Genomic DNA, 27,612 nt, shown 5'->3' with positions numbered 1-27,612 from the left:
GTCCCCCTCCTGGCCTCTGGAGATCCTGCTGCGCCCACTGCCAGCCACCATGGAGCCTCTGGGCACGGTCACCCTTTTCCTGGGAGTTTGTCTCTCTTCCCTTCTCCTCTTGGCCGCCGTGAGGAGCAGGACGCAGGGCAAGGGAAGGCTGCCGCCGGGCCCAACGCCTTTGCCCCTTGTGGGGAACATCCTGCAGCTGAAGACCAACTTCCTCAGTAAGGCTCTCGAACAGGTGAGCTGCAGAAGGAAGTCCCCCCACTACCAGGCTCTCTCTAAGGGGTTGTGGTTTCATGGATGGCTCTCGTTCGCTGACTCTCCAGGTTTGATTTATTCAGCAGCTGAAACAACCCCGAGCGAAGTTAGTTTGCAGTCTGCCATTCAGTCCAGAGTCAAGAGCAGAGGAAGGATAAGGGAGAAAAGGCAGGGAGGGTGGGGGGCATAGAAATGCTGAGTTTGAAGGAAGGGCCAAAGAATGCAAAACTATGCTAGAATGCTGTATTTAACACATCTTCCGCATCTGGTTTTTGCCCAGACAGCCCTGCATGAAAAAGGCAGACTTATTGTGTGACTTAGGAGAAAAATGTTTGCCGAGAGGTCACTGTGTTAGCCTCTTTCAGCAAAAACAAAAGAGAGACAAAAGCCTTGGTGAACCTCTGAGCCCCCAAACTGTGTTCCTTCTGGTTAAAATCCACTTCAGGAACATTGTAGCGAAGTGGTCAAAAACCCAACGGAATCATTGCCAATTGCTGAAAATATTTGTGTCTCTCCATGAGTAGTCAGACGGGCAGGCAGAGTCCCTGTGGCTCTTCTGATTATAGGCGCTGCTGCAGCCATCGACGATCGGGTTGTACTGCCTCCAAACCAGTTTCCCAGATTCTTCACTCTTTTTATTATTATACGGTCATACTAACTAACTCCATAAGATGGACTTTAAACCCTTATTCCAAATGCTAGATGTAATGCAAAATGACCTAAGGAACAAAGATGACCAAATAACTCCGCCGCAAGGAAAAAGAAAAGCAAGAGAAGTGACTGCAAAATAAGAAAATAAATGGCACACACTGAAAACACCGGAGAAAGCCAGAAAAATACCAGCAACTCAAGACCTGGTTATATAGACAGGCCTTCCCTCTGGACACTATGTAATTCTCTCTCTTTATCTTTATCTATTCTGTTTTGTGTTAATGTTGGAAGCTGTTATTTCATATTAATTGTTTTTATTATGTGTTTTGTGAGCCTCCCAGAGTAGACTTTGTCTAAATGGGCGGCATATAAGCTCAATAAATAAATAAATAAATAAATAAATAAATAAATAAATAAATAAATAAATAAATAAATAAATAAATAAATAAATAAATAAATAAAACTGACCAAATAATCATTGCAACGAGCCAGAGTGTTTAAACACAAACACTATGAAACCTAGCTGGATGCCCCAGATAACCTACTAGCATGGAAATATTGTTGTATACCCAGATGTTAATATTGAAGCCCAAAAGATAGCCCCAACTCCAAAGACCTGCTTATTGAAAATCCCTTCATGGAACATAGCTGGTTGAGCCTCCAGACACAGTGACCCAGGAATACTGGGTTATTTAACATTACACGATATAATTGCAGTACAGGAAACCTGGAGCACTGATAATATTAGTTTGAATGGCTATCTGGTGCTTTAACAGCTATGAAGTTCCTAGCAGTGGAAAGGGTCATCCAAAAGCAGGGATGGCTCTAATGTTCTCTACTGCTTTGGAGGCTAGGGTTAAATGGCTGCCACATTGTGACAAAATTGCTATGGCCGCCTTACTTGTTATCAGGTCAAGCGCTTATTTGATTATCAGTGCCTATATTCCTCTGTTGTCTTCCAAAAATCAAATAACTCAAATATGGAACTAATTGGAAGTTTATATTACAAACTTAGAATCCATAGCCCCCCAATGCACATGTGATACCTATGGGAGACCTGAATGCAAGAACTGGATCGAACAATGACATTCTTTATTCTTCCAATGTCTGGGGTACAGACTCTCTCAAGAGATCAATTATAGTGGGATATGCCTGGCCCGGATGGTAGAACGTCTTACTCTTTACATTGTACAGTGGTGCCCCGCATAGCGACAATAATCCGTGCAGCAAAAATTGCTGCAAAGCGATTTTGTTGCTATGCGAAAATAAAAAGCCCATAGAAATGTATTAAACCCCATTTAATGCATTCCTATGGACAAAAAAATTCCTTTAAGCAAAAATCCTCCATACGGCCACCATTTTCGCTGCCCGGTAAGTGAGGAATCGGCGGAAAAAGACAGCGGGTGGCCTTTTTTTAACTCGGTGGCCATTTTGGAACTGCCGATCAGCTGTTAGAAAATCATTGCTATGCGATAATCAGTAAGCGAAACAGCGTACCGATCATCGCAAAGCGATTTCTTACCATTTAAAACTTCGCAATGCAATCACTTTTGCGATCGCAAAAACTTAATCGCTATATGGATTCGTCATTAAATGGGGTGCCTGTTAAGTGAGGCACCACTGTAAATGGCAATGAACTGTTTGATAATTGTGCAGAATTTACTTTTGTATCAGGGAGGGGTAGTAGTGTGGTAGACTATATGTTAATTTCTCCATCTTTAACCAGGATGGTTAAGGAATTCTCTGTCAGACATAGAACAGATAGCGATCATTTACCCGTAATTTTAACCTTGTCACTTCTAAACCCAATACAGTGGATGCTCTACTTATGGAATTAATCCGTATTGGAACAGTGGCTGCAGGTCGAAAAGTCTGTAGGTCAAGTCTCCATTCACCTACAATGCATTGAAAACTGATTAATCCCGTTTTTGATCCATTTTTGTTTCATTTTGGGTTTTTTCTGTTCTGTAGGTTGATTCTCAGGCTGCATGTTGAACCGAAATTTTGCAGCCAGAGAAGTCTGTAACTCGAAAAGTCTGTAAGTCGAGCCATCTGTAAGTTGAGGGTCCACTGTACATCTTCCCCCTGAACACGATTTAGGTGACAATGTCTAATCAGTATGGTACAAATGTCTAATTTGGACAGATGAAGTTAATGTAAAAGTCGCCAGTTTCTTAAAATCTCATCTCAGTGAGAAATTAAGAAACTTAATAACAGCACCTACGGAATCTACTTTGGCTTCCACTGTGACAAACTACAACTCCCTAGTATTAACAATACAATCTGTTCTAATCCCAAACAATCTCATACCCATAAACAACTGGGAAGGTACACTCCTAAATGGCTTGATAAGGAATGCTCCCATAAAAAAAAACAACTTAGAGAAATATACATGCAATATAGGAAGAAGAATCTGGCAGTTCTCCCCCAGGAGTACTATGTAGTTAAAAACCAATATAAAACCCTGATTGCCCAGAAAAAGAAACAATCAATTCAAAAACAATGGAACATCTTAATAGACTGTGTGCTATTCTGAGCCTTGGTCTCTGGAGCACTAGGCACTCAAACAGGATCAGCTTGCTGTAGTATCCCAGCAAATATATGGGAACAGTACTTTACCAGAATATTCGAGGAAACTAAACCATCACAAACTGTTAATAACATTAACTGAACTGAACCGGTAACTGAAAATATATAAGGCCACTAATAGCTTGCCTAAAACCAAGGAAGGCACCAGAAGTCTTTAAAGACCAATGTAGACTGGTGCCCCCCCTTTATCTCATCTATTTATATTCATTAATAACACTGGGCAAATTCCATACTCCTGGTTAGAGGCAATAGTGATACCAATCTATAAGAAGGGGAACAAACCCTCAAATTATAGACCAATTAGCCTTCTGTCAATAGTGGGCAAGCTTTACTCTAGATATCTTAATAACAGATTAATCATATGGATTGAGGAAGAGGATCTCTTAGGAAATGAACAGGTTGGTTTTAGGAAGAACCGCTCCACGTTTGACCACTGTATAGTACTGAATCACCTTGCAGAGAAGTATAAGGGCTGTCATGGGAATGGCCTGTTTGCAGCTTTTATAGATATAAAGTCTGCCTTCAACTCAGCACCCAGAGGAAATTTATGGGAAAAACTCTACTCTTCCTCAATTGATAAGTGGCTCTTTTATTTATTTATTTATTTATTTATTTATTTGTTTGTTTGTCTGTCTGTCTGTCTGTCTGTCTGTCTGTCTGTCTGTCTGTCTGTCTGTTTATTTATTTATTTATTTATTTATTTATTTATTTATTTATTTATTTATTTATTTATTTATTTATTTATTTATTTATTTGATTTATACCCTGCCCATCTGGTCTTCCGACCACTCTGGGTGGCTTCCAATACATATATAAAAAACATGCACATATAAAATATAACATACATTAAAGTTAATAAATTATTCAAGATGGGAGAAAAGAAAAGAAGAAAAAAAGAAAAAGAGAAAGAAAAAAATCAAGGGTTAACTGGAGGGAAGGCCTTCATGAACATCCATGTTATTGATTGATTTCTGAAGGTACGCAGCGAGGGGGCCGCGCGAATTGTTGGAGGGAGGTTGTTTCAGAGGCGAGGAGCCACCGCCAAAAGGTCCTGATTTCTAGTTTTTTCCTTGCAGGCCTCTCTCGGCATCAGGCTCCTCAGCCTCACCTCCTGACTCACATGGGTGATATGGGTAGACCTTGGTGGGAGAAGGCGTTCCGTCAAATATCGAGGTCCTAAACCATTTAGGGCTTTATAAGTCAGCATTAACACTTTGAAGTTGATGCGGAACCGAATGGGCAGCCAATGCAGCGCGACCAGAATAGGAGAGATGTGTTGGTATTTTCTCGCTCCGCTAAGGAACCTGGCCACCGCATTCTGCACCACTTAGAGTTTCCGCATCAGCCTCAAAGGCAGCCCCACGTACAGCGCGTTACAGTGATCTAATCTTGAGATTACGAGCGCATGCACCAAGGTATCAAAAGCTTCTACTAACAGACCACAATTAAGCCGAGATGTGGAGTCGATGGGAATCTATCAAACCCCATTCAGGCAGACAGAAGGGTTCGCCAAGGTTGTATTCTGGCACCTACATTATTTAATCTGCGCCTAAATGACCTTCCTAAAAGCTGCACAGCACCTGAATTTCACCCTCTGAAACTGGCTAAAATCAATGTGCCCTTACTACTATACGCAGATGATGCAGTTATCATGTCACTATCAGAAGTTGATCTTAAATGAATTCTATGTGCATTTATGAGTTACTGCAGGAACAACCTTTTAACAATTAACTTCTAGAAAACCATAATAATGGTTTTCTCTAGGCATAGTAAAGTTAAAGAATGGGTTATTGAGGGCCAGCATATAGAACAAGTTAAAACATTTAAATACTTGGGAATTGTCTTCTCACGTACCGTCTCCTGGTCTCACCATAGACAAGCAGCAGTGCAGGTAGATAACAATACAAGCAAAGTTTTTAGATGACACCACTGTATGGGCAGTTCATCCCTCGTGCTCTACAGATAGTTAAGTACAAAATTCTTGCTCAGCTCCTGTATGGTATTGTGATTTGGATAAATGCTTTCAATCCCTCAGTTGAAAGTGTCCTGTCAAACTCGCTGCAACTCCTATTTGCCATGCCAAGATGCATATCTTCACCTGCCTTGCATTTGGAGGTTGGCCTTCAATCAGTGGAATGTCAAGCTTGTTTGTATTCATTCAAATTCTGTTTGAAGGTGGTATATGCTCCCACAACCAGCGGGTATTTACAAAAATACCTCCATTTTTCAAACTCTTTGCCAGCGCATGACTCACAAATTTACCAACAAATTACATCCTATAGGCTTCTCTATGGACTTCTTTCTGAGTCAGCCTTATGATACTGTAGTACCAACTCAATGGTTCTACAATGCGTTAAAGACATAGATCTCCTGTATTCACTAGCATGTGCAGACAGGACCTGCTCACCAATGTACTTTGGTTTAAATTTTAACTTTCCCAAGTTGGCAAATTATCTACAGTATATCGAATCACTCAAGAGATTCTTCTCTTTCCTTCACTTCCTCTCCTCTTTTGAGTGATCAGCTGTAACAATTTGTGAGATAGAGAAGGAGATAAGGAAAGCCAAATCTGTGCATGGAACACCTTTGTCAAACTCCTTCTTATACCCTGACCCTGCCTCCCAAACTTGATGAAGTGGCTTGCTAAAACAAGTTCCACTCCATCATTTCCCCCAAGAGATCTTTATTTAATATTGCATTCAGAGGTGAAGCAAGGTCTATGGAAAACTCAAGAGAGACAGAGTCCAAAACCTGATTTTGCCAGGCTCTGGGGACAGGCAGGGTTGTACAGCATCAAGCTTCAGTTCCTTTTTCCCTGTTGAATGGACCACTTTCAAACTATTAATACTTGTGCAATGTTTTTGAGTTATTGCAAGGACAACTGGTCTTTCCCTGGTCTTTCTCCAGCTCAGTGAGAAATACGGCCCTGTGTTCACCGTGCATTTCGGACGGTTACCTGTCGTGGTTCTCCATGGCTATGACGTCATAAAAGAAGCACTGATTGATCGCGCAGATGAATTTGCATCCAAGGGACGCCTACCGTTGGCTGACAAAATCAGCAAAGGGGAAGGTAGGTTTTGCTGCTTGCTAGTCCACATAGGGTTGGGACGTGGTGGTGCTACGGGTTAAACCACGGAAGCCTCTGTACTACAAGGTCAGAAGACCAGCAGTCGTAAGATAGAATCCATGCGATGGAGTGAGCTCCTATTGCTTGTCCCAGGTCTTGCCAACCAAGCAGTTTGAAAGCATGCAAAATGCGAATAGGTAAATTGGTACCACCTTGGTGGGAAAGTAATGGCGTTCCGTGTCTAGTCGTGCTGGCCACTTGACCACAGAAACTGTCTTCAGACAAATGCTGGCTCTATGGCTTGGAAACAGAGATGAACACTGCGCTCCTTGGACACAAATGAACTAAATGTCAAGGGGAACTGTGATGTGTAACCCCTGCTTATTTCCCCAAACAAAGGGCTCACAATATGTCTTCTCACCAGCCGATAACAATTGGGACGTTCCCCCTTTTTCTCACTGCCACCAGTTGATTTCTTTTATCCACAACCTCTCAAGAACTCTATTCAGACACTTGTCAGGTTGCTGCCAATAGAACTGATTTAATGAAAGGTATTAACTTTAAGTATAATCAGAGATGTTCTTTATTCAATGCATACAGTATAACCATTCAAATATTATATATCTTGCCACCTTCACCACCTGCTCTATTGTTTATCTTGACCAGCTTATCTCTATTATTAGTTCTTCTCACTATCACCAAGTCACAAGTGGTGGCAGTGGCAGGATATGAATAAAGCCAAAGTTTAAAAGGAATTTTTCTGAGTCAAGAGTGTCTTTTAGTGAGTGATCTGTCGTGAAGGAGTGGGTGACTCACTAGAGCTTTTGTGGGAAAGCTTAGCAGTGGAGCCACCTGAACACAGATTTTTTGGGGGTGGGATTAAAGATAGGGAATGACTCTGAGAAAAAAAATCTGGTTGAAGTTACCTCAGGATTTGAAGAGACCCAGTGGGCTAATTTAGAATCCAAGGCTCCAAGAGTTAAGAGAGCACTTGAGGAGAAAAAGTGGAAGCCAGGGTCAATACAGGTCTGAGGTAATAGGAACAAGCAGAGGCGTGAAAAAGATCAGAAGTTGTTTTGGGTCTGGAGGCAAGAAGTGTTTTGGGTCTGGAGGCAAGAAGGAACAGCGTGGCTGGCGAGGTGCCAGAAAGAAAAAGTCTAGCCACCCTTAGCTGCCAAGGGAGAGCTACAAAGTATCTGAGAAAGGAAAAAATATTTTAAAAAGAGGCTTGACTATCTCTCTGCAATATAAATCAACTCTTATCTAAAGAAAAACACATACGTATGCCACCTGAACGAAATAAAAAGCTAGTAATGGAGGCAATGGAAGAGGCACAAGTTTTACCTCATGAAGTTGAGGGAAATGAAGTTCCTCTACCTGTGGAACAAGAGGAGACCCACGAAGGTGCCTCAGGGAGAGAATGTGATCTAAGCTCCCAAGAGTTTGAAAAATGGAGGTTACTACAGGAATTCAAGCTTAAAGAATTAGAGATCAAAGAAAGAAACAGAGAATTAGAAATTAGAGAAAAACCTAGGGCTGAAGAAAAAGCTTGAGAACTTAAAGTTGAGGATGAGGCCGGACAAATCGAATTGAAACAAGAGAAATTGAGTTTCAATTAGAAATGAAATAATTGAAATTGGCCTCTCAAAATAACAACAACAGCAATGCTGAGAGAAATCTCTCAAAAATAGATCTAAAGAAATTTCCTCAATATAGAAAAGGTGATTGCCCAGAATCTTTTCTAATTTCCTTTCAATGTGCGTGCTGGGATTTTAAAGTGAAAGAAGAAAGAATGATATTGCTGAGATCCCAAATAAGTGGAGATTTAGCTGTGCTGTATTCACAGATGCCTCTAGAGCAGGCCAGAGACTTCGAGGCTTGTAGGAAAATGGTGTATTCAAGATATGGCATCAATGCAGAATATTTCGCACTCTGACAAAAAAGCCTAATAAATCTTATTCCCAATTGGTGGCTAAATTAGTTCAATGTTTGGAGAAGCGGATGGAGCATGAGAGTGTCACTTCTTTGGAACAAATGAAAAATGCGTCTGGGCATTTTTATTCTATTTTATTCTATTTTACCTGGAGAGTTACTCTATTTAATAAGAGATAAAAATCCTAAAAATATACTGGAAGAAATTAGATAGAGTGGGACCTCTACCTAAAGTTACCAAGAAGGGGAATAGATATATTTTATCAATAATTGATTATGCCTTTGTTTGGAGAAATAAGCAGGGGTTACACATCACAGGAACCTTTACCTTTACCTAGTACTCATAGGAGGTGGGACCATATCCTCCACCCAGGAGGAGGGAAGAGGCACTGAGATAAAAAAATGGGGGGGGGGAATCAGCTCACATGGATGGTTGTTCAATGAGGTCATTTAACAATTACAATCAGGGTGTGGAAGGCTGTCGGTTCCATTTTTGATTGCTGGTCAAATTCTACATGCATTTACAGTCAGCTTAGCGACGTGAAAAATATGCAGAGTTAATTGATTGAAGACACACACACATTATTCTTCTATAGCAAGACACGTGTATTATAAAAAATATATAGATATTCAGATCGGCAGCACTTTGGCGTAGCCGGCAATCATCAAACAAACAGGTATAGAGGATAGCAGCGAGTGATAGAAGGAGAAGAATACATTATGTACACGCTGTTCTCTTATATACATTTACAGAGCTTCTTCTGTCCAGTCACTGGACACATTACATCATTTTCTCCACCCGGATGTCAGCTCTTCTTCAGACATTGCATCATCCTCTTCTCTGTCACAGTGACTCAGCAGTCACATATCTGCTCATTATGGAAGTTCAGTAATATAATATTTACTCCAGGTTCAGGCCTACAAAATTACAATATCCTGAGATTTTCTCCCTGGCCTTGTTTTACATTGTGCTGTGAGATGCTGATCTTTATCCCATATTGGAATTTATGAACACTTTTTACACATTTTCCTCAAATTACATGTTCTTCCCATTGACTAAACTAATCTTCACTCATTTTCTTTTTAAAATAATTCAGTCTAAGACTGATTCATTTGAGTAAGACAGTTGAATTATGCAAACAAACTAATGATCAGGTGGCAGAATCCAGATTGTAACATAACAATCCACTGCTTACCTCGTGGAAAAGCTGCATTCGGCAAAACCGACGTCTTTTATATCATCAAAGTATAGATCTTTTATGCCGCTGAGACCTTGAGTGTCCCTTTATGGCAGGAAGGTGGAACATAAATGTAATAAATAAAACAGACATTTAATTGAGATTTGGAATGGATCTGGGGAAAGACCGAACCCTTGTTCATTTAATTCCAGAGACAAAGTAAGAGGAATGTATCCAGAAAAGCTAGTCTGTAAGGTGCCACTCTGTCTTATTTTTGTTGTTGTTTGGTCTAGAGATGTTTGCATGATTAACGTGTTTTTATCTTTGATCATTCTGGAGAATTCTGGAACAGTAGGAGAGCAGGTCCTCCTATCTTCCACTGCCTCCCGGAGTTGTGTCAAATTCATGTTGGTTGCTTCGCAGACACTGTCCAGCCATCTCATCCTTGGTCGTCCCCTTCTCCTCTTGCCGTCACACTTTCCCAACATCAAGTTTTTTCCAAGGAGTCTTTTCTTCTCATGAGATGGCCAAAGTACTGGAGCCTCAGCTTTAGGATCTGCCCTTCCAGTGAACACTCAGGGTTGATTTCCTTTAGAACTGATAGGTTTGTTCTCCTTGCAGTCTAGGGGATTCTCAAGAGCCTCCTCCAGCACCACAATTCAAAGGCATCAATTCTTCGGCGGTCTGCTTTCTTTATGGTCCAGCTCTCACTTCCATACATCACAAAAGGAAAAACCATAGCTTTGACTATTCGGACTTTTGTTGGCAATGTGATGTCTCTGCTTTTTAAGATGCTGTCAAGATTTGTCATCGCTTTCCTCCCAAGAAGCAGGCGTCTTTTAATTTCGTGGCTGCTGTCTCCATCTGCAGTGATCATGGAGCCCAGGAAAGTAATATTTTCCTGGTAAAGCCCAGGAAAATCAGTAAAGCCACTATTGGGGAAATATGGCCTTCCAAGATAAAAGGAGTAACCATGTTGGCAAATAATATAGGAAATGGGTTTCGGACATTCAGATCTGCATGCTTAGTGTGGTCTTTCTCCCTGGTTCCAGGGATTATCTCCAGCAATGGGGAAAGATGGAAGGTACTCCGGCGCTTTGCCCTCACCACCCTGCGTAACTTTGGAATGGGAAAGAAGAGCATCGAGGAGAGGATCCAGGAGGAATCCCGGTATCTGCTGGAAAAGCTACAGGACACAAAAGGTAGGTCAGGACCACTGACCCCTCCCCTCAGTCATTTTCTTGAGAAGGGGTCTGCCTAAAACCTAGGAGATCAGTCCTGCTTTGAAGGGTTCTTTAAAGTCCTGTTGAAGCATCACTGATGTGCTGTGTCAGTCAGCAACCATGAAAAAGAAATGGAGAGCTATGCCTCCCTTCCCCTCTGAAGGAAAGCCAAGCAGATGTTTTTCATTTCAAAGGGCCAGGCAGCCGCTGGCCATCCACCCACTGAGTGATCTTGACAAATCTTTACCTTTAGAAAGGAAAGAAGCTCTTGATTGTGCTAAGCAAAGTCTCTTGATGTGCAGTGTGGTTTTCGGACCTGAAACCATGCAATCTCTGCTTGTGGTATCTAAGCAACTGTAAGGGACCCTCTTCGCACAGCATCAGCCAGCTCCAACTCAGCGGTCTAGCCAAGCCCTTAGTTGCCAGGAAGGTTTCTTATTGGTTGAGTGGAATGTGCAACAATTCAGAGAATGCTGGCTGCCAAGGAGTAAACTGCTAAGGGAATTGAATGAATATTAGTCCTATTATTTTTCATTTATCCTTTTTTCCAGTTAGAAGTAGTTCAGTCCAAATTTGTGAGGGCTATATTACAAGTTCCAAGAGAAGTATCTAATGCAGCCCTCAGGTTTGAAGTGGGCTACCTGAAGGTTGAAGCCAGAGCTTGGCTGGCTATTTTTAACTTTTGGCTAAAACTAACCTTTCAACCAATTGGACTGACTTCACTGGTATTACAGGATAACCATCAGTCACCTTGGAAGAGAGCAACAGATGTGGCTATTCAGTAGAAAGTATCCAACAAATGGGATACGTTAAGGCCAAGCGTAATCTTAGGCAGCGTATTATTGAGACAGAAAGGCAGCAGGATCTTGGTATTATCAGAAATAGGTTTACAGTTGACAATGCAATGCTCCCACTGAAACCGGCAAAATATCTCTACTTACCCCTAACACCTAAACAACACAAAGCTTTTACTGTGGCCCGCTTCAATGCATTTCCGTCAGCAGTCCAGGATGGGAGGTATAACAACATCCCTTACACTAAATGTTTATGCCGCTGTAACTCTGGTGAGATTGAATCTATCTCCCACGTGTTACTTCACTGTGCTTTTTATTCTGACATTCGAGAAGTCCATGTTAACCCTTACATAAGGGCATTTCCTGGACGAACAGAGGCACATTACACACAGCTTCTGCTGACAGGGCAATGCCCTGACAGATATACTGGGCTAAATTCAGATATGCTGAAAAAGTAGCCAAATTCTGTGCTGCTGCAATCAAAATCCGTGAAGGAAAGGTTCCACCTAAAGTGCAGCTATAGAATCTGTAAATTGGTGTATAAATTGATAATGTTCACACGGGCTCTACGAGCTTCAAAGTAACAATTTTGGCATTCAATGTAAGCTTTAAAAGGCCATAGATAAGGCCTATGATAGGGATGAAGGAGATATTTACTAAGATGTTTGAATATGGTTTTATATATATGTATATGGATGTTTTCAGTCCTTTGGTGTTTTAGTATTTTTAATGTTTTATGTTCCCAAATTTAATAATGTATCTTAATTTTGCTGGTCAATGACCGTAATAAAACATTTCGTTCATATAATATAAAGAGAATTGCTCAAGTTAGGTTTGAAATTATGCTATAAGCATTTATTTTATTTTATTTTATTTTATTTTATTTATACCCCGCCTATCTGGACCGATGGACCACTCTAGGCAGCTTCCAATATAAAATTAAACAATAAAACACAACTAATACATAACAAATACAAAACAACTAGAGAAACTAAAAAATAGGATAAATTAGAAAAAGAAGAAAATCAAGAATTGGCTGGAGGGAAGGCCTGAATGAATAACCATGTATTTAATTGGGTTTTGAAGATGCCCAGCGTAGGGGCCGCACTAATTCCTGGAGGGAGATTGTTCCAAAGGCGAGGAGCCACCGCCAAGAAGGCCCGGTTTCATGTTTTCTCCTTCCGGGCCTCTCTCGGCGTCAGGCTCCTCAGCCTCACCTCCTGACTCGCGTGGGTGATCCGGGTAGAACTTGGTGGGTGAAGGCGTCCCGCCAAGTATCGAGGTCCTAAACCGTTTAGGGCCTTATAAGTAAGCATTAAAACATTGAAGTTGACGTGGAAACAGATGGGCAGCCAATGCTATGCGGCCAACGTAGGAGAAATATGGTGGTGTTTTCTCACTCCAGTAAGGAGTCTGGCCGCCGCATTCTGCACCACCTGAAGTTTCCGCATCAGCCTCAAAGGCAGCCCCACGTAGAGCGCGTTGCAGTGCTCTAATCTTGAGATTACGAGCGCATGTACCAAGGTGGTGAGCGCCCCCGAGTCAAGGTAGGGTCGCAGCCGGGCAATCCGCCAGAGATGGAAGAAGGCAGTGCGGACCACAGAAGCCACCCGGGATTCCATGGTGAGCATCGGGTCCAAGTGTATGCCCAAGCTACGAACCCCACTCTTCGCGGCCAAGGTGACCCCCCCAAATGTGAGAGAGCCACCCAAGCCACCTACCACGGGGGCACCCACCCTCAGAACTTCCGTCTTATCCGGATTCAGCCTCAGCCCATTCTCCTGCATCCATTTCAGTACGGCCTCCAGGCAGTGCTGAAGGGACAGGACAGTATCACCTGCAGTTGGTGAAAAGGAGATGTAGAGCTGGGTGTCATCGGCATATTGATGACACGAAGCCCCACACCCCCTGATGACCCCACCCAGCGGTCTCATATAGATGTTACACAGCATTGGGGAGATGATCAACCCCTGTGGGACCCCGCAATTGAGGCTCCATGGGGCCAACACATTCTCCCCCAGCTGCACTCTCTGGGGACGGTCCCCCAAGAAGGAACAGAGCCAGGCCAATGCCAGGCCACCGGTTCCCAGCTCAGAGAGCCTCCCCAGGAGGATACCATGGTTGACGGTATCAAAGGCCGCTGAGATGTCGAGGAGGACCAGCAGAGACACTTTGCCCCTGTCGGCCTCCCTCAACGGGTCATCATACAGGGCGACCAATGCCGTCTCTGTACCATGGCGCGGCCTGAAGCCCAACTGAAATGGATCCAGGGTGTCTGTTTCGTCCAGGTGAGCTTGGAGCTGATCAGCCACCACCCTCTCGACCACTTTGCTCATGAAAGAAACATTGGCGACGGGCCTATAATTGCCAATTTCGTCTGCCACCAAACTAGGTTTTTTTCTTATGGGCCTAATGAGTGTTTCCTTGAGGGCAGAAGGAAACCTGCCCTCAAGGAAAGACCCATTTATTATTACAGTGGCCCATTCTGTTGTTATCGGCCTGGCTGCTTTGATTAGGCAAGGGTCCAAGGAGGAGGAGGAGGCTCGACAGCGATCAAGTGCCCTGGCTACAGAATCAGGCGTGACAGGCTGAAAGGTGTCAAAAGTTACCGGGCAAAATGGAGCGCTGGACATCTCAGCTCGACTCACTGTGTTCAAAAAAGGAGAGAGGTCCCGGCGAATGGCCTCCACTTTAGATTTTAAAAAGGCTGCAAACTGGTCAGGTGAAAAACTAGGGGGAGGCCTATCACCTGGACCAGTTCCGGATAGGTCGCGCACTATACGGAATAACTCCGCATGTTTGCTTTATTGTTGTTGTTTAGTCATTTAGTCATGTTCGACTCTTCGTGACCCCATGGACCAGAGCATGCCAGGCCCTCCTGTTTTCCACTGCCTCCCGGAGTTTGGTCAAATCCATGTTGGTCGCTTCGATGACCCTGTCCATCCATCTCATCCTCTGTCGTCCCCTTCTCCTCTTGCCCTCACACTCTTGCCTCAACATCATGGTCTCTTCCAGGGAAACATGCTGGCTAGTATTTATTTTAGGGAGACAAAGTCTATGGATTGGGGAGGTTCCATCAAATTTTGCAAGGTTTCTGCAGAACACTGTTCTTGCTTTCTGCAAAAATTCCTTATTCTCTGTTGCTTCTGGTAGGTTGCCCTATATCTCTTAGGGATTTCTGCTCTTGATTTTAGGATGGTTTTTCTTCCTGTTCAAAGGACTGTCACCGTCTTCTGGGTCATGCTCATGGTCAAATAGACCTTTTCCAAGTTCTTTTTCTAAGCATTCTCTTCCCGACTGTGTGACATCCCGGATTCTCCATACAAGGTGTTTGTGGTGTGCTCTGTTATGTTCTTTCAAAGCGTTCTTGATGCACATCTCTGGAAGCTGCACCTGGGTTTTGTCCCCAGGCCTGTTTTCGGTGGTGGTTGTTCTGTTTTTTGACAATCGTTAGAACATGAACACAATCTCATTATGTATATGTTTTTTTTCACCCATTTCTTCTGCCCTGCTGTTTTCTTACATGTTGTAAACAGCCCAGAGTGGCCTTGGAGCCAGATGGGCAGTATAGAAGTTGAAGGAAGGAAGGAAGGAAGGAAGGAAGGAAGAGAAAGAAAGAAAGAAAGAAAGAAAGAAAGAAAGAAAGAAAGAAAGAAAGAAAGAAAGAAAGAAAGAAAGAAAGAAAGAAAGAAAGAAAGAAAGAAAGAAAGAAAGAAAGAAAGAAACTCTTATGTGTCCGTTGTCCCTGCTCTGGAGTGCCCCCCGCCTTTTTGGAACTCCTGGCTCTGAAGGAAACTCTGGCTTCGTTCTTGGGTCTGCTTGGCTCTGCACAAGGTCTGGATGGGAGTTTGCTCACGTCTCAACTTGACTGCTGGTGGGGGCTTTCATCTACAGTATGACTGTGTTCCGGTTCAGTGGCAAAAGGAATTTCACAAGGAGAATTGTGACCCACCTCAAAAGGTCAGCTTGGATGTGGCCCTTGTTGACCGAGGTGACCACCGAAGGGGGATTTTAACAAGTTAGAAATTGCTGTCGGTGGTCAGTTGGGGTTTTCCTAGCCTTAACCTTGGGGACTCCACCGCTACCCACAAGGCACGGAGGGGGCCGTACACAGTTGACAGGGATGCTTCCTCCTCATGTCCGGGTGCCGCCCCTGAGCCTAATGAGCCTTTCGTTGGTAGTGCCCCACAGTGGCCCCATCCCTGCCGGCTTTGCTGCCTCGGTTTGGAACAGCTCAAGAGTCCTGCCTGTCGTTGCTGTGAGCCCACACAAAGGCAGGCCATTCCGCTACTGACCTCCGGCAGGCGGTGGTTTTTTCCATTCCAGCTTCCTTTTCTTCAGGAGCACTTGATGGGGCTTATGGCCATTGCAAGGGATAACAAAAGCAAGTACAAATAAGTTCCGCAATGGAATTGTTAAAATATGACAACAACAACAACAACAACAACAACAACAACAACAACAACAACAACAACAATGGCGTTAACTTTCATTCAGTCTGTACTCCCTAAAATAAATACTGATTCAAATTGTCAGAATAGTTCAAAGTGTGTGACTAGAATCAATTTTGGGGCATAAACTGAAAAGCATACAAGCAGTGTACGCAGCGTCTCATGCGCAGGGGTGTCCTTGGGCTGGGCAGTCAGTCACACCCTCAGCCACACACCTTGGCACAAGAGAGCCTGGAAAAAGCAAGCACCGCTCACACAGCTACCCCTTGTGTGCATGGCATTGTGTGTTAAGATTCTGCCAGTTGTTTCACCATTTCCAGGGAGGAGCCAGCTGTGGTTTCTGGCTGGCTGGGCGAGGAGGCTAGTGGAGTCTTTTTGTTCTTCCAGGGAAGCCCTTCGACCCCACCTTCCTGCTCAGCTGCGCTACGTCCAACATCATCTGCTCCGTCGTCTTTGGCGCCCACTTTGATTACCACGATGAGCGGTTTCTAGCCCTCCTGGACAAATTCAATGACAACTTCAAGATTTTTAGCTCTTCTTGGGCAAAGGTAAGATTCTCGTCCACTTGGTCCATGAGGTGCTGCCCCATGACCTTTTATTGGCCTTATGCCTAGAGGGCTCCCCTGTGGGCCCACACACAGGTGGTCCTGAGTGATGGGGAGGGGAGGGCCTCCTGCCCCCAAAGGGTTGATGGTCTACCTGGACATCATGAGAAGAACGGCAGAGAGGAAGATGGAAGGGTCTTCTGTTGGAGGCCAGGGGTCTTCTGTTACGATCCGACATCTCCAGCTGCCAGGCCCCTCACAAAGGCCAGGCATGCAGGAAGAGGTTGGCAAGTTCCCTGTCATGCAGGATTTGGGTTTTCACCACCAGGTTTTTGAGTTCAAGGTATATTGCGTAGATCTGTGTGCTTTCCCGCTGCCCAAAGGAGACTTTGTGGATCTTCCTCCCCTATCCCTTCCGTGAGACCTAGAAAAGTCATAGCCATGCTTACGGGGGCCACTGAAATGGCCACAAAGCCACTGGACCTTGTTTGGCCTTAGTATGTTCCAGTCAGTTTCTCACTGAGCTGAAGCAGGTGCTCTCTTTGCCTGCAAGCACCCTGGAAGGGAAAAGGGACGGTTGACACCAGTGACCAGGACATGTCTCTTCTGCCTTGCCTTTCAGATGGCCAATCTCTTCCCGTCTTTCATGGACCTAATTCCTGGACCTCACCAGAGATTAATCAAAAACAATGAAAAATTAAAAGAGTTTGTTTCCAAAGTGGTGAAACAGCATAAGGAGACTCTGGATCCCAGCGCCACCCGGGATTTTATCGACTGCTTCCTTATTAGAATGGAGCAGGTAAGTTTGAAGGCAGAGCCCATGGTCCAAGGGAGTGAGAATCTCAGCCATGGGCTCACGCATCAGAGGGGAGCTTTTTGATCTGAGGGGGGAAGCTAAGAGGACTGGTTGTTAGTGGACCGAATGCCCAGCTTTTTAGGCTGGCCCTGCAGCCTCGGTGGCACCACCAAACACTCGGAATGCAGCCCAGCAGCCTTGGCACCAGGGAGGGAAATGCCAGGGGCTGGTGGGCTAAACGCATCTCACACACAGAAACCCAGCCTCCTCCGCTTCCTCCGCCAGCATGGCTTGCCCTGACCTGGCGCTCCCCTTCAGGAGGCCTGGAGAAGCTTCCCGAGGCATCAGCTGGTGCCTTGAGAACCAGCCAACCCCATTTGCCTGCCTGCCACTCATCTCTACTCACCGGGCATCCCTGGGATAAAGGAGACATCCCTTCCGGTTCATAGATTGCCAGGATTGTCTGCTTCCTCTCACCTGAATCTGAGGGTAGCCCCAGATGCCATTTTCAGTCAGGAGCACATATGTTTACTCTTGTGCGCACTCACAACATGAGGAGGAAGCAGGAGAGGATATGCTGTGGTGAATCAGCGGGTGGGGAGTCTCTTGGGAAACAGGAACGGAAGTCGGAATGATGGTGAGAATACACAGCCTTGTCGTACTCCTTTCCCAATTTTGAACCAATCACTTGTTTGCCAGCAGGTGATGGGACCAATGGCCATGATCTTAGTTTTTTTGACGTTGAGTTTCAGACTGTTTTTTGCACTCTCCTCTTTCACCCTCATTACAAGGTTCTTTAATTCCTCCTCACTTTCTGCCATCAAAGTGGTATCATCTGCATACCGGAGGTTGTTGATATTTCTTCCGGCAATCTTAATTCTGGCTTGGGATTCCTCCAGTCCAGCCTTCCGCATGATGTATTCTGCATATAAGTTAAATAAGCAGGAGGACAATATAAAGCCGTTTTGTACTCCTTTCCCATTTTGACTTCTTTTTTTAAAGTAGTTATTTAAGGATAGGGTAGGGAATACAAAAAGTAAGGGGAAATAGGGAAGAGGGAAAAAGTGTTAGGGGGATAGGAGAACACATATTACAATAACAAATCAACTTTTTGCTTTTTCACAGTTTGATTACCCTCCTGCTTTCATTTTATCATTTAATTTTAGTTTAATTCTATGTTACTCCAACACTATCTGGTAACTGCAGCCATTTATACAATACACCCCATCGTTCAGTTTCCTTTCGAATTGAACAGTATTTCAGCCCATCTGACAGAATGTCCATTTTTGTTACTTCCCATATTTTCACAATAGTATCTCTGCTTTCTTGAGATTTTTCACATAATTATGTTTAATTTTGGAAGCTGCATAGATCACTGGATAACTCTCTATCCCATCTATGTTAATGTATTCGCGAAGGCTTTCACGGCCGGGATCTAATGGTTGTTGTAGGTTTTTCGGGCTTCTTGGCCATGTTCTGAAGGTGGTTCTTCCTAGCGTTTTGCCAGTCTCTGTGGCCAGCATCTTCAGAGGACAGTTTGCAACAACCATCTATGTTACTTGGTGTTGTGCCCAATAAAGACGTTTCTTATGTTTGTGCAGCTTCATTTAAGTTTTGTTTGGCATCTAATGTCCCCTCTTTCGTCATTTTCATCAGATCTTCTATTTTGCTGAGACCTTCATTCACTTGCTGAAACCCTGTTATTATTGTCTTTTGCATAGTAATCTGCTATTCCTTTTCTATTTCTTGTACCAATGTTCAAAAACTTTGAGATTGAACAGACCCACTCTCCATTTGTTGTCTTAAAGTTTTGGAGGGCATCTCAGGCTTTCCAATGAATGGGGTTTGTATAGATAATACTATGGCCTTAACCACAATGATCACCTCTTATACAGTGGTGCCCTGCACAACGGTCGCTCCGTAGAGTGACAAAATCGTGCAACGGTGCCGTTTTTGCGATCGCAAAAGCAATCGCAAAACGGCATCTAGATAGGGGGAATTTTTCAGAGCGAAGGTCGGTAAGCCGTTCGCTTACCGACCTTCACTTAGCGACCCGCCGATCAGCTGTTCGGTGGGTCGAAAATGGCCACTGCGCGCCCCGAAATGGCCACGTGCAGCCTTTTTGCACCCTCGTTCAGCGAGGGGAGGGCGCAAAAATGGCTGCCGGCCATAGGGAAACATCGCACAACGGTAAGTATTTGCCGGAATTGGAACGAATGGCATTTTTGGTTCCGTTGTGCGATGTTTCCCACAGCAAAGGTTAATCCGGAACGGATTAACCTCGCTGTATGAGGCACCACTGTATATCCTTCAACAGTTTCCACAATTTTATCAACAATCCAACCCCTAATCATAAACTTCCCCTTAGATCTCTCTCCAATCTTTATCCAAACATTATAATATAAAAATCAACTTTAACCCTGCAAATTTAAAATCAAATAGAACAGAGGCACAATTATTTCTTCTCCCGAGTTTAGCAAGCTTTTATTATCAGTCTCACACCCAATCCGGCAAACAAAACAACAATCACAGAGTCTCAAACTGTCCAGTAGTTGTCCTTGAAGCTCATCTTATGGTCTTTCCCTTAACCCCTTAATGCTCCTCAGTCCAGTCGACCACGTCTGTTCCTTCTTTCTTCTCCAGAAAACAACCAGATTCTGTTATTAACAGTTCACAGAGTCCAGGAAATGGCAGAGAGAAACATGTCCCAGCCAAACTGCATTCACAAAACTCATGTCTCTTAAATCCTGTCCAATGGTATTACCATCTGGGATTCTTTTCCAGAAACATAAGATTTATTTTTCCGTCTCACTCTCTCGGCTTTGAAACCAGTCTGCTGTATTACGATAGTTTTGCTTTTGAGGCAGACTGATAAGATAGGCTTGATGATGCTATTCTTCTTTCAGCCAAATATTTTCATTCTTATTTTCAGCTTAATGGGGCTGTTTCATAAATCAAAGGCTTCAGCTTATTTAGTTGTTATATATTTTAAGCTTATATTGGTTATTCTCCTTTCCCTCGATAAGGGGTTACGGCTCCGTGCCAAATGTGGCTCCCGCTCCGATCCATGCTGAGTGATTTCTTCAGAGGGAAGAAGTCTGGGTTTGCCTCCCATTCTTCTCCTTCTGCTGCTCACCATCTGCTTCAGAGAGACTTCTCCTAGACTCTCCTTAGATCTCCATTTCAAAAGGGGGATCCTGGACCGGATTGTTCCAGTTTTTCCAGGGAGCTCTTCTCTGGAGCTACTGACAGCACCACAACAGAGCCCCACCTCCTGTCGTACTCCTTTCCCAATTTTGAACCAATCAGTTGTTCCATGTCTTCTTCTAACTGTTCTTGTCCCACGAATAGGTTTCTCAGGAGATCGATAAGGTGGTCTGGCACTCCCATTTCTTTAAGGACTTGCCATAGTTTGCTGCGGTCCACACAATCAAAAGCTTTTGCGTAGTCAATGAAGCAGAAGAATATGCTTTTCTGGAACTCTCTGGCTTTCTCCATAATCCAGCGCATGTAAGCAATTTGGTCTCAAGTTCCTCTGCCCCTTCGAAATACAGCTTGCACTTCTGGGAGTTCTCAGTCCACAAACTGCTGAAGCCTACCTTGGAGTATTTTGAGCATAACCTTGCTAGCGTGTGAAATGAGTGCAATTGTACAGTAGTTGGAGCATTCTTTGGCACTGCCTTTCTTTGGCATTGGGATGTAGACTGATCTTTTCCAGTCCTCTGGCCACTGTTGAGCTTTCCAAACTTGCTGGCATATTGAATGTAGCACCTTAACAACGTCATATTTTAAGATTTGAAATAGTTCCGCTGGAATGCCATTACCTCCACTGGCCTTGTTAGCCATGCTTTCTAAGGCCCACTTGACTTCACTCTCCAGGATGTCTGGCTCAAGGTCAGCAACTACAATGTCTGGATTGTCTGGGATATCCAACTCGTTCTGATATAATTCCTCTGTGTATTCTTGCCACCTCTTCTTGATGTCTTCTGCTTCTGTTAGGTCCCTCCCATTTTTGTCCTTTATCATGTTCGTCTTTGCAGAAAATGTTCCTCTAATATCTCCAATTTTCCTGAACAGATCTCTGGTTTTTCCTTTTCTGTTGTTTTCTATTCTCCTATTTTTACATGGTTTCATATATTATATTTTTATGAAGCTCAATTAAGTTGGCAGCACTGATTATGCCTCATGTTTCTTTAGGGAAAAAAGAACAGTGCATCAGAGTTCACCCCTGAAAACCTGGTAACATCCGTACTTGATTTGTTTGGAGCCGGAACAGAAACAACCAGCACGACCCTCAGATACGGGCTCTTGATTCTCCAGAAATACCCAGAGGTAGAAGGTAAAACAGACCCTTCAACTAACTGCTGGCATCTCAACTCCATTCCCTCCCCTCTGTGGTCTCCACTTTCAGGTTCTCCATGTCTCATCACAGCCCCATGGAATTCCTGCCAGGGTGACTAAAGGCCAAATTCTATGACAGGATTTTGTGTGATCATAGAAGTTAGCTTGGGTGCCAGTGGGTAAAGAAGCACCGTAAAAACGGAAGCGAAACCAGGGAGGATCCACCAAAACCACCACCAGAAAAAGAGGTGGGAACTGGGAAGCTGTTGTGTTTTGGACAAAGGGCTTTCTACACGGGAGCTAAATGTCTAGAGATACTCTTCCATAATACTTGAAGATTGCTCTGCTTCCAGGATTCAAAAGCAGAGAGCATGCATCTGTTTTCCCCTTGAATAAAAGTAGGCACCCAACTCTTCTGAAGAACACCTGTTATGTGAAATACGTTGTTGGGCCATGAATAAATAATGCCCTGCTTCTCGGGGTGCATCCTCTTGGATCAGGGAATAGAGCTGGAGAATGGAGACTATTCAGAGGAAAAAGAAAGTCACATAGAGGCGGCCAAGCCACCCAATCCATCATTCAGCCTGTAAGGCAGTCAGCCACTAGGTCAACCCTCCTGGCCAGATTTCAGGGCTTCCAGGGCATGTGAGGAAATTGGTGCTGACCCTTTCCCATCCCTTTCCAGAGAAAGTGCAGGAAGAAATTGACCGCGTGGTCGGCCGAGCCAGGGCGCCGTGCATAGCTGACCGTGGGCAGATGCCTTACACAGATGCCGTCATCCACGAAATCCAGAGGTTCATCTCTCTTGTCCCACTGAGTGCCCCCCGCTCAGTGGCCAAAGACACCCCCTTCCGACAATATGTCATCCCAAAGGTACTGGCTCTGCTTCTATTGCTTTTGTACTGCTAAGGGGACACAGTAGTTGCTCTGCTTTAACTGCTTCTGTACTGCTAAGTGGACGGATGCAGCTCAGGGATATATGGATCTCGGCCAGACTGAGGAGGGCCTTATCTCAGAGTTGGCACAAGCCCAAGGGCTATGCTACTGAATGGGGGGGCTGAAGAGAGAGGGATGGGGCTGTAACGGTTGGGGTGCATTTCTGTTGCCCTCCTGGCTTCCATTGTAGCAGTTGCTACTTTTGGGGTTTTGGTCATTGACAGGTCAGTTTTTAAAGAAAAAATAGGTTGTTTTTAACTGGAATTGTTCCCTTATGTCCTCTAGTGACCAAAATATTTTTAAAATTTTTTAATCTCTCTTTTTTCTCTCCTTGAATATGGGGTGGGATGCTTACGGCCCCCTAAAGGGCACCCTAAAGAGCCCCTCCTTCAAATCCAAGAGGAAATTTGGAATGGAAATGGAAACCCGAACATTTTTCCTACCTTCCAGTGGCTTGGATTGGGAATCATAAAGAGGCAGGGGCACACTTGGGTTTCGGTTTTCAAGCATATATGCATAAAATTTGGAAGCCTGGAAACCCTCTGAAAGGCAAGCCAGCCTGCTAGATTTCAGAGGATCTCCCCTGTGATGCAGTGGACAGAGTGACAGGCGAGGACTTCAGAGGACAGGGTTTGAATCCCTGCTCCACCGTGAAAAAACACACGGCGGGGGGGGGGGGAATGGAACTGGTAAAGCCACTCCTTAAACATTTCACTCTGAAGATGGTCCCACTGAGAAAAAGAAATGCTCCTCTATCACATTCTTTTTTTCCTGTTTTTTTTTTACGATTTATTTTTAAGTTATCTCCATGACGTAAGCAGAAACATGGTATTTTGCCAGGCAAGTGTGTTTTCTGGTTGGAAAGCGATGTAAAATACTGTTCCACCAGAGGGTCATATGTTTTAACACGTGTGGAGTGCGAGCGAACACGGCGTTCGAAAACGTCTGCGTAAGCCTGGACAGAGAGCAATCAGGAGTTTGCACACGCTAAAACGGGCTGAGTGAGTCCAAGCTCAGCTAGTCATGCTAAAACACTCCATCTTACAGGTCTGCTCACATAAGAACACCCTTGTACTCTCAGATATTACTGTGAAAAGATCGAGTGGGCTTTGTAGTCCTTAGACTTAACTTGCACCACTGACAGGACTCCTTAAGTATGCTAGGCCGAGGCAGCACTCTCAGATGACCCTAAGACAAGTGTACTGTTCAGGAAACCAATTGATTTTTATAATCTTTAATTTATTAAAGAATAAGCATGTTACTAGGTATCAAAACCAAACTAAGCCAAAGCAAGAAAATAAGCATTGAGTTAGTTATTTACAACTCTGTAGTGAGGCAAAGAAAACATGAAAAATAGAAAAGTGTTCCAAAAACCTTACAAAAATACAAAAAGCCATAAAAAAGAATAACAACAGTTCCAGTTCAGTAATTCATTAATAAAAACAAAATAATCCAAATAGGTTATGAAAAGGCTATAGTCCTCAATGATTCTGTAGAATAAAAATCCTGTACTAAAAAGAAAAATTCAGTAAAAGTCCCATTGTCCTTACAAAATTACAAGAGCATAGTAAATATGAAGTATTCCAAAAATAAGAGTTCATAGAGAAATAATCCATAGTCCTTAGGAAAAAGCCCATAAATCCAAGGGTAATCCAATATAGTACAAAGATCAGTCCAAGTAAATGTTAGTCCCGTGTGTCACTAATGAATGAAGAGTCGGTCTTGAATGACAATGTCCATAAGGAAAAAGTTCCTTTTTCAAGAGTAACTGGTAAGGGCTTATCGCACCTTCCCACGATGTCATCCAATCAGAGTTCGTTACTAGGCAAACAGTCCTGTTGCACCACATGACTTCTTTCCCATACACACCAGATGTTATTTGGGTTTACTGTGGTTTCGCAAAAAGTCACAACAATTCCCATCTAATCACACCAAGTCCTTTTCTCAGGCTATCAGAATAACATTCTCTCTACTCGCCAAGAAAACAACCTGTCAGCATAGCAAAGATACTTTATGCAAAGAAACAAGATGGAATCTCTCTTGCTCATTTCTCAGTTACAAAACCCATATTCCTTACAAGACTTTAACTCAAAAACCCATCTCATCACATGGAGAACCCCGATTTCTTTCAATCATGTATGCACAGGGAAGCCCTTCTGTCGCAGCAAATTGTGCCTCTGGGTACCTGGTAGTGATGGTGGGAGAGGCAGCAGCAGCAACTGGAGTTACACCACAGAAATGATGGGACACCTGACTTGACAGTGGTGCAAAAACACTGATCCAAGCATGATAGGATCCAGATGATATTAGTGTGGGATCCTCACCCAACAGACTGGAGAGTGAAATGGTTTTAAAAGCCAGTCTGATCCCCTCAAATGTGATACTGTACAACTCAGCTTTAAAACATATTAAAAGTTTTCCGAAGAGTACGTAATTCCTTAACCGTTCTCTGAAGCCAAGACAGAGAGTGATTCATATATCATGAGACTGTCACATGACTTTAGATTGCAGCCAAAAAAATAATAATAAATTCCTATGTATATTCAGAGGTTAATCAGGTAAGCCCTTATCTTGAAAGCACCCTTAGGGTTGTTAGAAATCACTTCTGACTTGACAGCACATAACAATGACAAGAAGATTATTTGAGAAAAGTCAGAGAGATATTTTGTCCAGGTTACCTTTAAAATTGGCTGATGGAAGAGCCAAAACGTTTTTAGATAGGTCCAAGAATTGTTGTGTACTCATCCAAATGAATGGCAAACATAAAGTCTTGAATGCCACCGTTGGCCCCTGGGAGGTTAGATTATCTCCTCCAGAGGGGAAATGGATAAGTCCCGACCAAGCTCAATTTCATTGATTTTAAGAGGTCCACCTTTGTTTAAAACATTGGATATGGACAGAAAAGCCAAGAGGAACGAGAAGGAAAGGGAAAGGGGTTGAGAAGGGGGCTTAGAAACCTGGCTCCTGGTCAGGTGAAGGGAGGAGAAGCACAAGTGACATCAGAAGCATCTAAGCTCAAACACAGACAGCAAACAGCATAACCCACTTCTTTTCCCTCTCCTCAGGGCACCATCATCTTCCCCGTCCTGACCTCTGCACTTTACGACAGCAAAGAGTTTCCAAACCCCACAGAATTTGACCCACAGCATTTCTTGAACAAAGACGGGACCTTCAGGAAGAGTGACTACTTCATGCCCTTCTCGGCAGGTAAAAGAGCTCTTCCCTCAATGGCCAGTCTCCCAGCCAACGACACTCCTGACCGGCTCTTTGGGGGCTTCCTTGTCTCCCACCACTGGGGCAGGGAGGAGGTCACTGATAGGGGTCAATGTCAAACCCTTCCTGACCTATCCTTACCAGTGAGGGCAAACTTACTGGGGTGAGTGGCTGCTTCCTCACGTTGACTTTTAAGGATGTTGAGCATCAGAGAGAGTGTTTAAACCTTCTTGTTTAAACCATTCCTTCTGGTCTCTCACTCACTCTCTCTTTGTGTGTGTGTTTCCAAAGGGTGAAGAGCTTGAGGGAAGTGCTCCATTCTCCCCCTCTTGCTTGGAGGTGAGGCCTCTCATTCCAAAGAGAAGGACAGTAGCACCTTCTTCTTAGAGCCCTTTAAGGTCTAAAAGCAGTAGATTGGGTGCTTGCATCTTTTTCAACTATCAGCCCTTTCTGCTAGGCTTACTAGGAATGTGCATGCTTTTGAAAGGGAAACGGGCATGAGATCGTGCAAATTAACAAGAAAGAGTGGCTGTTTTCCTCCCTCTTGCCAAGAGGTCAGGCATGTATCAGGCCTGAGGGGTTTGCCAAGTCACATCAGCCTGAAATTTAGCTCCTTGTGGGCGAGAATGAAGGAAAGCAAGCCCACAGTCTGGGTTTTTCCTCTCCTACCCTGCCTTGTCCTTCCCCACCACAATGACCAGAAATGAGGCTGCAGATAATGTCCCGAGGAGGTGTTCCTGGAGGGCCACATTCCCCTTGACCTTGTTGTGAGGTTTCCCCCTCCCCCAGCTGTTGAGGAAGACCCTCCTCGTGCTTACCTTCCCGCCTTGGTTTCCCTTGCAGGTAAACGGATCTGCGCAGGGGAGGGCCTCGCCCGCATGGAACTGTTCCTTTTTTTGGTCACCATCCTGCAGCACTTCAAACTGAAGCCCCTGCAGGATCCTAAGGACATCGACATCACCCCTCTTCTGAGTGCTGCTCTCACCTTCCCTCGGCCTTATCAGCTCTGCGTTCTCCCTCGGTAAGGAGAAGGAGGCCTCTGGCCTACCAGATGGCATCTGGCAGTTGACCAGTTCAGAACTTGGGACTGAGCCTGTCTACATTTTCCAGCCTACCTTGTCTGGGCATCAAAACTGCAAATCCCTGAGAGTCCTTTTCTTAGAGGCAGAGAATCTGTTTTCCAAGAAGGAGGGCCTGGACTTCAGAAGATGAAGCAGCCTGCTCTAATTTGTTTTCCTCAAGCGACCAATATTTTAATTTTGTTCTTTCGTGCTCACACCAGATGTGCTTTTTACTGCTATAAGCGTTTGTATTTTTGGAAGGAGATCAGATTGAAGATCTTGTAACCTAGGTAAAAATGTATAACTGATATATCTACATTTGTCTGACTTATAAGTATTGACCTATAACTTAAGTTCAGCCTTTATGCATTTTTATGTATCGGTATCTAGTGCTTTACCTGCTTTATCTACTACGTTCCCATAGTCTCTTGAGACTGAAGGATGCCTACGTCATATCTACTGCTTTTGTTCACGGCTGTAAAAATAATATGTTGGATCATATGTCTTTGACCTTTTAGGTCTTCATGTTTTCAGTAGTTTCTGGATTTTTTGTGCATAGAACTAATTAAAACTTGCAGATATA

General features: G+C 43.9%; 1 protein-coding gene across 1 annotated transcript; it reads left to right on the top strand.

Annotated features, from left to right (window-relative positions):
- On the top strand, positions 1 to 27,612 carry LOC110071354 (cytochrome P450 2C18-like). Its single transcript, XM_078384631.1, has 9 exons — positions 1 to 232; positions 6,400 to 6,562; positions 10,722 to 10,871; positions 16,525 to 16,685; positions 17,305 to 17,481; positions 21,676 to 21,817; positions 22,505 to 22,692; positions 25,821 to 25,962; positions 26,812 to 27,612. The coding sequence occupies exons 1-9, from the start codon at positions 50 to 52 to the stop codon at positions 26,991 to 26,993; spliced, it is 1,488 nt and encodes a 495-aa protein (XP_078240757.1). The 5' UTR covers positions 1 to 49; the 3' UTR covers positions 26,994 to 27,612.

This window comes from Pogona vitticeps, chromosome 1 (genome assembly GCF_051106095.1).
Source record: "Pogona vitticeps strain Pit_001003342236 chromosome 1, PviZW2.1, whole genome shotgun sequence".
NCBI classification, from domain to species: domain Eukaryota; kingdom Metazoa; phylum Chordata; class Lepidosauria; order Squamata; family Agamidae; genus Pogona; species Pogona vitticeps.
The sequence above is the reverse complement of the archived record's forward strand: the minus strand, read 5'-3'. Positions and strand labels throughout refer to the sequence as shown.

What these genes read in the sequence shown, in the direction of transcription:
- LOC110071354 (XM_078384631.1), top strand. Translation starts at nt 50, where the DNA reads ATGGAGCCTCTGGGCACGGTCACCCTTTTCCTGGGAGTTTGTCTCTCT. An exon ending in CAAAATCAGCAAAGGGGAAG is followed by an intron (nt 6,563 to 10,721) that starts GTAGGTTTTGCT and finishes CCCTGGTTCCAG; the next exon opens with GGATTATCTCCAGCAATGGG. An exon ending in GAAATACCCAGAGGTAGAAG is followed by an intron (nt 21,818 to 22,504) that starts GTAAAACAGACC and finishes ATCCCTTTCCAG; the next exon opens with AGAAAGTGCAGGAAGAAATT.